Genomic DNA, 14,658 nt, shown 5'->3' with positions numbered 1-14,658 from the left:
GCAGCTTCACATGAGCCCACTCATCAGCAACCATACGATAAAGCAAAGACCAGTAGTCACCATGCTTAATAGAGAACACTTCCTCCATGTGGAAATCCTAAGGAAAAAACACCTCATCAACCATAGATGCATCCAATTCCAAAGATAGATACACTGCTTATCTTCCACCACACAAGAATAGTTGGGATCGGAAGCAAGTGGACTCCCTTCGAAGGTTTGTACCAGTACCCCAAAAAGTGCAAAGATTCGAAACAACTCTCTCAACACACAACAAAACAAAATACCAATACTGGAAATCAGGTCAAGCTTCCATACAAGTGACAGAAGTATTCGATTAACACGCAGACACAATCTGAAAATGCTCTGGCAGTGCCCCCAAATCACTCCATATCAGATCGCATGTTCACCACAGCCTTGTACAAATCTGCCCGTCAGCCATAAGCAACTTCATCAATCTCAGTCTCACAACCAACACAAGTAACTGTTGTACACATATACGAAAGGTGCCTTCTTCGGGCTGCCAACACCCGTGAACCACAGTGCACCCCAAACAATGTATTCTACACAATTCAACTGCAGCAACCACATATCCCCATACTTGAAAGTTGAGTCTTCTACACAGTAAGCATCGACCAACTCAACAACGAACAAAACACCTCTCCCATCATGTCGATAATTAGCGATCAGCATCACAAGGATTAGATTCAATGCCATCGATCATATTCATTACGATGAACCCATAAAAGACCTCCCGTCAGCACTATCCAACTTCGCCATGTCAAAGAAGGTTCAGTTCCCTTAGAAAGCCTTCTCCACGATCAATGCAGCAACCAGCACGTCAAGAAATCAGCCACACTCTTGAGTGTATACCCACAAATCAGGTCTTCCCTTACTTGGTTCAACTTTTCCACACCATGATTCAAGAGGAACAGCTGCGTACCAGTCTGTAGCAGTGAGCAAGTATCTCCATGCAAGCTCTACGATGAGCACCTACCACCTCAAGCAAAGCTCCAACCTAAACCTTTTTTGGCAGTCTCTCTTGGCACCCCCACATTGTTGGTTCCAGATGAATCCAACCAGTCACCAGTGCATTAAACCACTCTCAAAAATTTCCCCCAAAATTACACCCCAAGCATTAATTGCACCACAATTCTAGGCTTAGGCTCACACATCATCACAACATATGACTTCGGAAACAAGCATGAAAGACACATATCATCTTGTAACCACACATGCACACTGGATACCTGCTCTAGGTACCCCTGGTATATCCACATTGCATTTCTTCATCACTTCCCACTGGTCCTCCAAAAATATTTACATTACTCACACAAAATTTACATCAGTAGAGTTTCAACTTCTTAAAAAACATGGCTTCTCTGTGATTAACCCCCCATCACAACCCTTTGTGTATGTGCAAGTGTCTACCTTCCTTATCTACAGAGTGCATCTTTCCACTGCTGTTTTGTCTTATCATAATGCCAGAACCATAAGGCTGCAGGCATTCATGCCTCGCAGCTTGAAGAAAACATGGACAGCAATTCATCATTGCCAACATTTAATGCCCGATTGCTCACAGACCAACCACATAATCCACCCATCCCTGACACACATGGAATTTACATGACACCTCGAATACAAGAAGGAAACTACTCCCGTCATCATAACATATGACTTCGGGAACAAGCATGAAAGACACATATCATCTTGTAACCACACATGCACACTGGATACTTGCTCTGGGTACCACTGGTACATCCACATTGCATTTCTTCATCACTTCCCACTGTCCCTGCAAAAATATTTACATTACTCACAAAATTTACATCAGTAGAGTTTCAATTTCTTAAAAAACATGGCTTCTCTGTGGTTAACCCCCCATCACAACCCTATGTGTATGTACAAGTGTCTACCTTCCCTTATCTACAGAGTGCATCTTTCCACTGCTTTTTTTGTCTTATCAACGGCGGCGTTAAGTAAGCTTTTAGGGGTTTTTAAAAAAAGGGTGCCTAATGGAAGCACTTTAAGATTAGGTGCATTCCACAATGCAGGGAGCACTTCGAATGGCACCTTACAATAAGGTGCGGGATTCGAATCAACCATACTTAGTAATTGACTCGGATGGAGGATTCAGCTATCTTCCTGTAGTGCGGCTCTTCAACAATTATGGTGTTATACTGAGCATTGTTCCTTTTATGATATCATGCACACTTTAGAGAGTGTTTGGGTGTTTTGGCCTCAATCTTGCCCTTTATCAACTTATTCAGACCACTACATTGTGTCTCTTATGCCATCTGTTCTCTGAATCAAGCTTGCAGGACAATACATTCCTACAACCATCTATCTATTATAATCCTTGCAAATAAATCATTGTCCAATTACGCAAGATCTTACAAATCAGCTTTGTGAGCATTATATTCCGCGAAAGAAAGAATTTTCTGACACATCAAAGAACTACCTTACATTGTAAAAGACTTACTACCTTAACAGTGTAAATATTACCACGCTGTATTGTAGGATGGACCAAAAGCCCCACCATGATTCACTGTGAGCAAAGTCTGTACAATTACGTTTCTAAACATTCTGATAATTGCAAAGATAGAACTATCTTGGAGAAACATTCTGTTTATAACATCTTATGGGTTGATCTGAAAATACATGGTACCACAAGCAGCACTCTTTGGACGTTTCAAGTCAACTTTTGAGTGATAATAAAGCGCGTGCACAAATTTGCCCTCTTAGCTAAGATGTATGAAGGCAGTCTATGCAGATTGCCTTCCCTGTCTGGTTGCTGTGCGAGCTGGTTCACATGTCTTCCGAGACTTTAGATGGTTCTCAAATCCCCAAGGTGTGTCATTATATATGTACACACAGCATTCTGGAAGACTTGCAAACTACAACCATCATCAATGTCCACTTGGAGAAAGTACTGTGCTTGTCCCCTCGATTTCCAACTCATCACTTGCAGACCCTAAGACAACCATCATCAGTCCCAACAAGGAAAAACCTTGAAAAGGGAAGGACGTTAATGGACATGATACTTGACAAGTTTAGGTTTGACAGCTCTGATGAATAAAGCTTGTGGCATTTTACACTTTGTCGTTCCTGACCCTGCACAAACCCACAATCCATTTAATTCCATTCTAAGTTGACATTGAAAGAGCCTCCTCAAATTGACACAGAACCAACAGCTCTTAGTGTCAATAGCCTTGTCAATTTATGACTGTTCAAAAAGTAGATGACACACAAAATGTAGTTGGAATATTCAAACAACCACCCAATTTCAAAACAGAACGCAGACATGTTCTTTGTAACCAAATGGTCGAAAACAAGGATACATACTTCACATAGAACACATGTCATGACCTTAACTAATAGCAAGGTTGCATATAGTTTCTACAGCGTCAAGACTCTTTCTTATGCAGATAGTTCAATGCTTTTGTGCACCTTTACGCATGAGGCTAATATCTTCTGGAAGAGAGATGGAGAGACACACACCTGTGGAGAGCAGTGTGATAGAGTGGACAGGCCAATCCTATTTCCCCCTGCAGAGAGAAGATTATTGCTCCACAAGTCAAAAGTTGACACCCCATGAGAATGCCCTTGAAAAACTTGCAGTTGAGCTGGTACATTCCTAAATGCCAAAGAACACAACGTTAAGCTTGCGGGTACATTTCTCATCCAAGAAGTAATCTTAAAGAGAACAAATACAACTGTGATCCTTATGGAGCTTTGGTGTAGGATGAGGGACGAATGTCTGAAAGAGCCATACATTTTTCACCTCACAATATATAAAATCTTGGCCCAATAAGGTGAGCATGACTAAGAAACCCATAGACCAGATTATGAGAGTTTTATTGCGCATCTTGTGATCATGATGGCCAGGGTTCCTCCAGGTCTTGTTTTTAATTGACTGCTCGGACTTCCAAAATTAAAGATTTTAGTACATGTAGAAAGACTTTAGATCCAGGTAGACCAACAACACCTTTCTCTCCAGTTTTAATCCAACCAACATGGCAATGGGCATGCCGCAAATAATACAGCAATACCTACAACATTCCATCCATCTTTCCCTCCTCTCTTTCTGCATTCCACATTCCCTCTTCTCTTTCCACATTTGGTATTCTGTATTCAACATTCCATCTCTCTTTCCCTCTTCTCTTTCCCCATTCCATCCCTCTGCATCCTAAAGAGGAGCATTTAAAGTTTCAGGCATCGTCTCTGCCATTTAGTCCCCCATGATAGAAAAAAGCTCAGGTCTAAACTGATATGCAGTCTTAACCTCCACCAGATCCCAATCAAATACTTTTAAAACACAAACTCCAGCATGCACAGCCTGTACTCTGACACCTGATTCAATCTTCAAACTGTCCACATTAGAATTCATATATGTATGTAGAGCTGTTCAGTTACTACCACCTCTTTAGAGGCTGCAGGAAAAACTCATCCATAATGAAGAGTGGCATTAGAGAGAAGCAAACTAAATGCAGTCTTCATAGTCTCTTTTAATCTTCACAATTGCAGAGAAATGTTTAAATGTTTACATGACTTAACATGCTCTCTTGAAAAGATCTCCAAGCCTATTATTTAGGATGGACCATAGAAACTTTGAATGGTCCACAGATTTTCACTTGTTCATTCATCTGAGATTTGGAAGCTGCTCTAAGATCCATTAAATGTAGGTGTTGCAGGAAAACTTTTCATGTTTCCAAACTCCAAATGTTGGTCTGCTTAAGCAGTAACTTCCAATATTACGTAGAGTTAGAAGTCGAATTTCACCAACGTAACAGTTAATCCATCAATGAGATTTGGAACTGCTCTCATGATCCATTAAGCATATGTGTTGCAACAAAACGTTTCTGCTTCCAAACTCCAAACGTTGGCCTGCTTAAAAACGTTGTGAAGTAGTAACTTCCCAACATGGACTTTTGTAGAGTTAGAAGTCTAATTTCACCTACATAACATTTTGTGGCCTGCAAAAGAAAGTAACAGATTTAGTTACCAGTGTTGTGTGTGTGGGTTTGATTCTTTGGTGCAAAACCACATGTAGTTGGAGATCTAATGCTTTTATTCTATGTATGATGTGACATCACAGCCATAGATGATATGTCTCAGCTCACCGCTGATTTAATTTTGACATGTACATGAGTTCAGGTATCTTTTAGCCTTTTTGGAATAAGATCCAGAAACAATTCATTGGTTACAAAAAAAATCAGCTAACAAAGGCCATAGCGACCCTCAAAATTACCAAAAGCATGCTAGGTAACAAACACCCTATTCCAAGTTTAAAACAAGGAGAGCTAGAGAGAGATTGCAAAAGAAGATGGTATGTAATGAGCTGGAGATATGCAAGCAGAAATCAGATGACATGTTCTAGAAGGAAGATTGGGTCTAATCCTCCGACAAATGAGTTTAGAATGAACCCCCAAGTTTGGTGGGTATAGGAGCTATATAACCCTACCCCCAAAGCAAAGGGAATTTCTTGCAAAATTCTAGTGTGGATAGGAGCTAGATACTTTAAAGTTACTTGAGGCAATGGAAAATGGATCATTATAATGCTTGGTCTGATGGCAGCAAAATGGCAGCAGCAGGCCCAAATGGGGAAAAATAATATAAAAGAGGAATTAAGAAAAACTCTTGAACCGAACTAAAACACAATGCATGGCCAACCTGAAAGAGATTTGTGTAACTGCATACAAGAAAGAAAGAGGGGCAAATGGGAAATCCAGATAGCACGCGTAAGAGCAGTGTATGAGAAGAGGGGATTTAGAAGTAATAGGGAGTTGATTGCAAATCCGCTTTGTAAAATAATGTAAAGTGTATCATGTAATGGGTGGTGGTGATGCTGGTCAGGGTGGTGGTGACGCTGGTCAGGGTGGTGGTAATGCTGGTCAGAGGCTGGAGATAATACTATGTATTCTCTATTTTTTACAGCCACCTATGTATGACAATCTGACACCCAAAGGAAAAGCAAAAGGCTTCAAGGAAGGTAGGGCAGTAGTGAAGTTTGAAACCTTCAAGGGGGCTCAGGATAGGTTGAAAGCTTAAACTTTCGTTCAACATTTTGATGCAGCCTTTTTCAGAAGGAAACTTCATTGAATCTTCAAAGATGCTAAAGGCAGCCACCTTTCTGAAAGGGAACGCCTAACATTGGTGGACAAATTCGCTGCTTCAGAATAGAGCACCAACCAGCTGGGTTCAGTTTAAACAGGTATTCTCAGTTACCTGTCTAACCACCACATTTGAGATCGATGTTATGACAACAAACATAAGTTGAATGCAGCCACTTGCCATAACTTGGAGGAGTACAAATAAAAAGTTTTGGGAATCCAGTTAGCTCTTATCGGCATGTGCCTTTGTCAGATCAGATTGAAAAATACTGCAGTGGCCTGCCTAAAGAGATCATAGATTATTGCACGAAGACAAGTGTAGCCGATATGTCCCAATTGATCGAAAATGCAACTATTCTTGATATGTTGTTGCTTGGGAAAACAACTGGTTACAAGAGCAGCAAATCTGACACCTTCAAGAGAGCAAGAAAGCCATGGAGTGTTTCAAAGGCTCCATTTAATAAGGGGGAAAAGCGTGATAATCCAAGTTCTAACTGGTTGGCAAATGAGGAGACGAAAGCTTTAATGGATGCCAATAAGTGCTTTCATTGCAAGGAAGAGGGGCCCATGGCACGGGAATGCCCAAAACGCAAACTGAAAGGGATGTCCGATGATATAGATGAGGAGAAAGGCAAGAATCCTAAGCCCAGTGCAGGATTAATGCCTGATGTGATTGGCAAGCATCCAAATAGGGATGCTTCGTAATTATGCAGGGCATGGGGCAAAGTGAGAGATCAAATGGCATTGATATTCTTTAATCCAAGGGCTCGTGCAAATTTTATTTCCCCTGAGTTGGCAGGCAACTTGGAAACTGTGCAGAAGAGATGGGGCCTATGAGTGAGGCAGGCTTGGCTTGTCTAGGGTTTAGGACACCACTCACCCCTATCATTGGGAAGCTCCATTTGCACATACAAAGCTATGATGTTTTGCAAGGGATACCACGGTGTCACAAGGTGCGTGCTATGCCATTAGAGGGCTGTGATATTTTGCTAGGGATGCCATGGTGTCACAGGGTGCATGCTATGCTGGATACTTTCAATCAGAAAATCACTCTAATGCATAGAGGGAAGACCCATGAATTGGATGTTAAATTTAAGGGAGAGTCATTGCTTAGTAATGAAAAATCATGTTTCTGCGTACTTAGTTTTTGCAAAGGATATTAATTTTGATGATCCACAAATTATTTTCTCTAAGCTGGATAAAGAGCGGTCACATTTCCTTAATCAATTTGGGGAATGTTTTTCTAACTCTTTACTAGGAAGACTTCCACCCAAAAGGCCCGAGGATCATGGCATAGATGTAGTGCCAATTAGCAGCCACCAAACAAGCCACCATATAGGAAGAGATCATGAGATCATGAGCCAGGTGAAGGATTTATTATAAAAGGGGCTGATTCAGCCCAGTTCATCTCCTTACTGCTCACTGGATCTGTTAGTCCAGAAGGATGGTTCATGGCGTATGTGCATAGATTATCGCACCTTGAACAAGATTACAACTAAGAATCGATTCCCCATTCCAAGAATTGATGATATCTTGGATCGGTTGGAGGGATCGACTGTTTTCAGCTGCATAGATTTGAAGAGTGGGTTATCACCAAATTATAACCTCCTTTAGGTTATATGAGTTCTTAGGGATGCCATTTGGACTTAACAATGCTCCTGCCACCTTTAACCGAATGATGGCCAGAATCTTTCATGAGCACGGATCTGTTGTGGGTACCTTCTTTGCTTATATGATAGTGTACTCACGGAATGAGATAGAGCATAAGAAGCATTTGGCATAGTGTTTGTAGAACTTAGAAACCCCCGATTGGCCAGCTTTGAGATGGGATGTGGATGCCTTTATTAAAACATGGATCATCTGTTAGAAGGTCAAGTTTGACTGATAGAGGGCACTTGGATTGTTGCATCCGTTACCTATTCCAGATAGACTATGGGAGAGCATTGCCTTTGATCTCACTACAAGGAATGATGGCCTATGGACTAATATATGCCGGTTCAGCAAGCAAGCACGTTTCATTTTGGTGAGGAAGAAAATAATAGCGGCACATAGAGCAAGATTGTTCATGCAAAACATCTTTAAATATCATGGGATGCCTCAGTCTATCATTAGTGATAGATATCCGTGCATGACAAGTCTATTTTGGAGGGGGCTTCTTGAGAATATGGACACTACTTTGAAGCTCATCCACAAACAAATGGGTAGTATGAAGAGGCAAATTCCACTATACTTGATTTGCTGAAATGTTATGTGTCTTAGAATAAGACACAATGGGAGCAGTATCTGTCATTAGTGGAGTTTACTTATAACAAAACTGTGCATACGTCCATTGGTAAGGCTCCATTTGGAGTTTGCTTATAACAATACTGTGCATACGTCCACCGGTAAGGCTTCATTTGAGATAGTGGAAGGAGGGAAGAAAGTCCCGCCTGTCTTACATACTAAGGATAATATTTTTGAGGCTGATAAGTATGTTGAGAACATGGATGTGGCATATCACAAAGTGAGGCAAGCCCTCCATAAGACTCAGGCTAAGTAAAATAAAGCAGATGATCGCCATTGCCGTGCCCTAGAGTTTGCCAAGGGTGATTGGGTTCTTTTGCGGTTTGAAAAGGCCCAAAGAAAAATAGGAGGGGCAAGGCCGGTTGTTCCCCAAGTTAAGCTTGAGGTATTATGGGCCTTTTCAAGCTTCACACAAGATGAATGATGTAGCTTAGAGGTTGAAGCTACCAGATCATTGGAGGATTCACAATGCTTTCCATGTGAGTCTTCTTTAAGCCTTTGCAAGGAGATGTGCCACAGGATATGTCTTTTGAGATGCAGCCAGAAGTTGAGGAGTTGGATGAGATCCTAGTTCTGGAGCAGATTTTGGCGCATAAGGAAAGGAACGTTAGATGTAGAGTTTCTTGTCGCTACTTGGTGAAATTCACCATTGCATGTAAACTGGCTGGAAGAGGGTGATCCCGCAGATACACCTCAGTTGTTGCAACTTTACTTGGAAGCTTTTCAGCTTGAGCCAACTATGGTTGTGGCTTCAGGCTCAACAAAGTGTAGGTCTGGAGCATTGCTTGATGCTCAAGAGGGAGGTAGTACCTCCATTGCTTTGGAACAGACATGCTTAGATATCTAAAGGTTACTTGGTGACATTGTATGTTCATCCAAGATACTTCTTGTTGACAGTATATCTGCTTTGGGACTTCTATGATCAGTGTACTAGTCACTATGAGACACTTTGTTGTTTGCAGTGTAAATGGTTTGCTATCCTAGGCTCTGAGAATAATATATGCAGCATTGGTTTGGCAATACATGCTAGGATATGCTTATAATGGCACACTTGCATGTATTTGACTTTATGGATGACTTTGTCACACTCAGATCCAATCGAGGTTGCTTGTTATTTCTAAAGAGAGAGGTTTGTCGCGAGGCCGTGAGTTTTCGGGCTTGCATGTGTGCTAGACCCTAGGAAATTAGTTAGGCAAGGCCATGGGTTGTCATTGTGCAAGGGGCCCCTCTATTGTTTGGTCTTAAAAGGGGGCAAAGGGCCCTTAGGATATAATGTTGGACCATTGGTATGATCCCAAGAGTGCCCCAATCGAGGGGGGCATGGGGCAAATGAAACGTAGGTGCCACGTGGCACTTTCCCAATTCATGAGGAGTGTTGAAAGCACTTGGAATAACTTGCATGGGTGCCAACGGGAGAAAAAAAGCCTTTTGAACGGCAGTGCATTGACGACGGGCAGAGTGTTTGACAATTTTTCGTATGGGTGTTTTGGGCAAAAGCTACACATCATGGATGGACTCCAAGGCGGTGAGAGTCACCAGTTGACGAATCGTCCATACGGGGTTGTGAACACCTCCTGGCAGAGGTTGTGAAGTCTGTACGTAGGCTGGTCATAACAGCCAATTGAAGGATCACTAACGTGCACTTGGGACTAAGGAATGCTCGAAAGGCATAGTGAAATTGCCTACATACCGTCACGTGAGGGGCTTGCTGGACACTTAGGCCAGCTCTTTGGTAAGGGCTGATCGGGCATTTTTGGCTAGTCATAAAAAGGTGGGATTGCAATTGTGAATGCATTCTTGGTGAAGATGCAAGACATGGAATGGAATGGAAAGGAAACACAAGACTAGGAAAGCATAATGGAAATGAAATAATGCGAGAAAGAAATATACAACCAAGCAAAGTACTTACATGATCAAGAAAGGCTTGAGGCTTGATAAATATGACAATGAAAGTACAATGCCTTTATAGGATAGGCACACACACTCTAAGTGTCAACTGTATATGGGATAAGTCCCATAGTGACATGGGTCACTCTAGGATATAAAGTAGTATAGTACTACTCTAAAACACACTAAAAGTCACTCAAATTGACTCCATTTCCTAACACCCCCCCATGGAGGAAAGGTGAGGGACTACTCGAATGGAACCAAGAATAGAACATGACAATGATGGTCATCAAAAATGTGCATGCCAGTCTAGAACTAGACATGGCTCCCACATAATCTCAGAGGCAAGTGAGCATGGCTCAGAGGCTAGTGAGCATAACATCGAAATTTCATCTAGCATGGCTCAGAGGCTCATCATGCATGGATCATGCATGGATGCATGATCAACTCAGAGGTCTAGGAGACCAATGCACCAACAAATAGACCTATCAAAGCCAAAAATACATGGCTCCCACAGTACATCCCCTCCTGGCTTCAAAGACTAATGAGAAACATGGAGCCACACACCAAAAATAGAAAAGAAATACATCATTTTAGAAGAACTATCCAGGGCAGAGGACCTTTATTGACTCAACACACATGATTTATTGCATTCATTTTTTGGAAACACCCCCAGGGCAGAGTACCCAAATATATTATGCTTTAGAAAGCAAAATCATGATCTCCATCATCCTTTAGATGCGGGAGACAGACTGTAAGAGCATGATCCTGTGTCGGTGGGTCATCTTCGTCTGCATCATCACTAGTGGCAGATGCCACCCAACTGGCATGATCCTTTGATTGTTGTTGAGCAAGCTTCTGGTAGCACCTATCCTCCGTATGACCGAGCTTGTTGCAGTAAGTGCACTTGAATGGCTTGAATGTCTTTCCTTGTGCTGGTGGAGTCGATGGCCTAGGTCTCCGTGGCACTCTAGGATATAAAGTAGTATAGTACTACTCTAGAACACACTAAAAGGCACTCAAATTGACTCCATTTCCTAACACTTGGATCACGGGCTTGTCACGTAGTGCTATGTCAGCTAACTTTGAATCGACCCAGGAAGGGTTAGCTGGTCACAGAGAGCTCCTTCAACTAGCTACCCGCCATTTTGGAGAGCGGGCTAGGCACACAGGGTGCTTCTCTGTAATTCCCAGCTGTTTTGGAAGAGCTGGCTGTGTATTCATGTTTTCTTTCTGTACAAAGAGCAGAAGTGGTCAAGTGGGCACTAGTGATAGTTGTGGTGAATTGTGTGACCAAGCATTGGTTGCTAAATTCTAGGATTAGTGCAAGCCATCTGTAACAGAAATGGATGCCCATTCATAATGCTTGGTGAGAGTAGTACACAGCAAGGAATATGCATGGTATATTGATGCCTAATGGGCTGTGGAATGCCCCAGATGCAAGAGCACTTCTATCCATTGTGTAACACGTTTTCAAAAAATTAAAGAAATATTGAAAGGGACACCAAGGTTTGGGGCCAATTTGTGTCCTTGTTTTGGTGCAGGAGCATTCTAGCTCGCAATGTGTTGGGTTGTGTTCTTGCTGAATTATTTAAGAGAGAATATTGCTAGTTATTGGTTATTACTGCCCTAAGGCCAGTTCATTGGTTCCGTTGCCGGGACATCACCATCTTCCCAGCGATTCGACAGGTTGGCCCGGAAAACCAGCAGTACAAATCGCTTTCATTTGTATTGCTGGTTTTCCAAGCCTCTAGAGGCCTGTTTTCAGCGTTTCAAAAATCATTCCAAGGTTTTGGCTCACTCTCGACGCACGGGTGATGTCAGAAATACAAAATTCTGCACCATATGTCAGGTATAATAAAGTAACTCAAGTATCCTCATTGAATGCAAACTTGGCGGTATTTCTTTTTCTTTTTCTTTTTGTGATTTTTTCCAACATTACGTTGGCCCTCCTTTGATTGGTGGAGGGCTATTTTCCTTCTAGGCTAAAAAGCCCCAAAATGAGCTCTGATTTTTTCCAAATGGATCATTCACATCCAAAGGAAACCACTGGGGCTCAAAAGCAGCCCTATGGTCCCATGCCATTCAATGGACAGCCTTCAGCAATACCAAATGTACAGGGTGCTCCATTGCAGCAATCTATTTATGGTCCTGGAGTTGATTTGCATTCGCAAGGGAATAATTTTCGGAATGCAAATGAGGGACAGCAAGCCTTCCCCCAATTCTTAATTTTTCCAGAATGTTTTGGTGGTGCTGTAGTGTTCCACTAACGAATATTAGAACGATCTCCCCTTATGGGATCAGGCAAATCCAGTCTCGACTAAGCTATTGGGGAGGCGTGAACCGGAATCGAAAATCTCCTAGAAGGCCATCCATAGGGGAGCATGCATGCACTCCAAAAGCACCTGAAGAAAGCAGGGGTAGACCATTCTCCCTGGGCACTTATGCAGTGGGAGGGCCTTGAGGGCCTCCACAAGCTACTCATCTATGAATGGGGTATCTAATTGTCTGCTCATGCCCTGGGAGACTACTGAAGGGTGTATGCCCACGTAGACTCTTGGGCTATGAGAACTTGTAGGGTCTCCTCCTCTGATTGGAATAGTTGGTGGTTAAAGGTTGTGGTCCTCCGACAATCGTGGACTTCTGTGACTTAGGTGGAGGTGGATGGGGAGGCGGGCCAAAGGCATAATTGGCTCTATGCCCACCTTTAGTGCCAATTGCATCATCAAGACTCTCTACTCCTAGTTGTATAGTACAATGCTTTAACTGCCAATGTCTGGTCTTCTTAAGCTGATCCTCTGGTCCCAAGCGGATCACTACTATTGCAAGGCCCAAGCCACTTCTATCACGCAAGAAAGCCAGCTGAGACGTGACCATGTGTGATCCACAACTCCTCCTCCTACTGTCCCAGCCACTCATCCATCATGTGCAACATTTGGTCCCCCATCATAAGGTCGAAGAGAATGGTAGTCCACTACTCCTCTCCTATGGATGTAAAGTTGAAACCCCAAGAAGGATGGGAGAGGCTATCAATGGCTCCATTGGAGCCCCCTTTTTGGAGCTATAGGATTAGGACCAACATATCCAAAGAAATGAGGTAATGTTCTGGAACATCAAGGTTGTTCTAGGACCATAGCCTCAAAACTCCCTTGGGAGGGGTTGTCTAGGGAAAGGCTTCAGTCCTGGTGACTATGAGGAAGCGGGGGGTGGTGCGCCTGTAGCTGCTTCTAGGGGGGGGGAAGGGGGGGGGGGGTGCCTGTAGCTGCTCCATAGAAGCTGAGTTCTTATCTTGTGAGGGGCTGAGGTGGCCTTGAGATGATGAAGTTGTGCCCATGCCAGGTGGCCTAAGTGTTGTTTGCTCCCTTGCATTTCATCTCCATTCCACTCCTCAAAGAACTCTAAACGCAGTTGTGGAGATGGCTGAAATAGAAATCAGATTCTTTTTTATACCTGGAACATAAAAAACTTCCACAAGTGTCACGGTCTCACCTACCACTAATGTGGCCAGCACCTCACCTATTCCTTTCACTCATGGAATAAGCTGCATTGTTGGCACAAGTGACAATGCCCTTGTGTGGAGCATCACTCAAGGATTGAAATAGAGATTTGCAGAAGGGAATGTGCTTAGAAGCACCTTTGTCAAAATACCATGCTGACTTAGAATCTGAAATAGATAAAACTAAAGCATGCATCTTTGAATTATAGTGGCAGGTCACAACAAATGCCCACTCATCCTGAGCCAAGTTTGCTACCTCAGGATGATCATCATGGGCAGTAGGAGCATGTGTGACTGCAAGACCATTTTGCTCTTTTTTCTTCTCTGAAGCAATGCGCTTGTGACATTCACAGATGTCATGGCCAGGCTTCCTACAATAATTACAGTGCTGCTTCTTCTTCCTAGTAGCAAGAGAAGAAGATGATGAGGTACCAAATGTAGGTTTGGGCTTGCTGTAAAATCCCCCCCCCCCCTTGCGTTTACCCCTGTGGTCAGTGGCAAAGGCCTGAACTGTAGTAGAGGAACTCCTGACTTTGCTCTCCTGCAGGAGTAGGGAAAACAAGCTGATCAAAAGAATATTGGTTGGGGTTACCCATGGCACTAGCCTCAATGTCGTAGCAAATCCCTGGTATGAGTCACTGAGCCCATCAAGTGTCATAGACACTACCTATGAATTAGGACAATCTCATCAACATCGATCTATAATCCTTAATCTATGTGAGGTGGGCATCCAGCTGTCCCTTTCCTTCATCTTAACACCATCGAGCTGCTGTGGGTTTGCCATACCAGCCCCAATACCTTGCACTCCAAACATACCTGCGGGAGCTCCCAAATCACCATGCATTCCTCCTTGCAAGTTGCAACCCTGGCTGCATGCCAATA

At 42.9% G+C, this 14,658-nt stretch overlaps 1 protein-coding gene across 1 annotated transcript in view; it reads right to left on the bottom strand.

The window, feature by feature from the left end:
- Positions 1–2,416: 2,416 nt before the first annotated feature.
- LOC147885453 (protein serine/threonine kinase) overlaps positions 2,417–14,658 on the bottom strand; it is a 121,064-nt gene continuing 108,822 nt past the window's right edge. Inside the window, exons 16-17 of the mRNA XM_087396413.1 lie at positions 3,499–3,634; positions 2,417–3,111 (exon numbers count right to left, since the gene is read on the bottom strand). Coding sequence (XP_087252539.1) covers positions 2,959–3,111; positions 3,499–3,634 — 289 coding nt within the window. The 3' untranslated portion in view covers positions 2,417–2,958. The remainder of the gene's footprint in view (positions 3,112–3,498; positions 3,635–14,658) is intronic.

This window comes from Dipteris shenzhenensis, chromosome 25 (assembly GCF_047967505.1).
Source record: "Dipteris shenzhenensis isolate YYH24624 ecotype China chromosome 25, Dip_SZ_1.0, whole genome shotgun sequence".
Lineage (NCBI taxonomy): Eukaryota > Viridiplantae > Streptophyta > Polypodiopsida > Gleicheniales > Dipteridaceae > Dipteris > Dipteris shenzhenensis.
The sequence above is the reverse complement of the archived record's forward strand: the minus strand, read 5'-3'. Positions and strand labels throughout refer to the sequence as shown.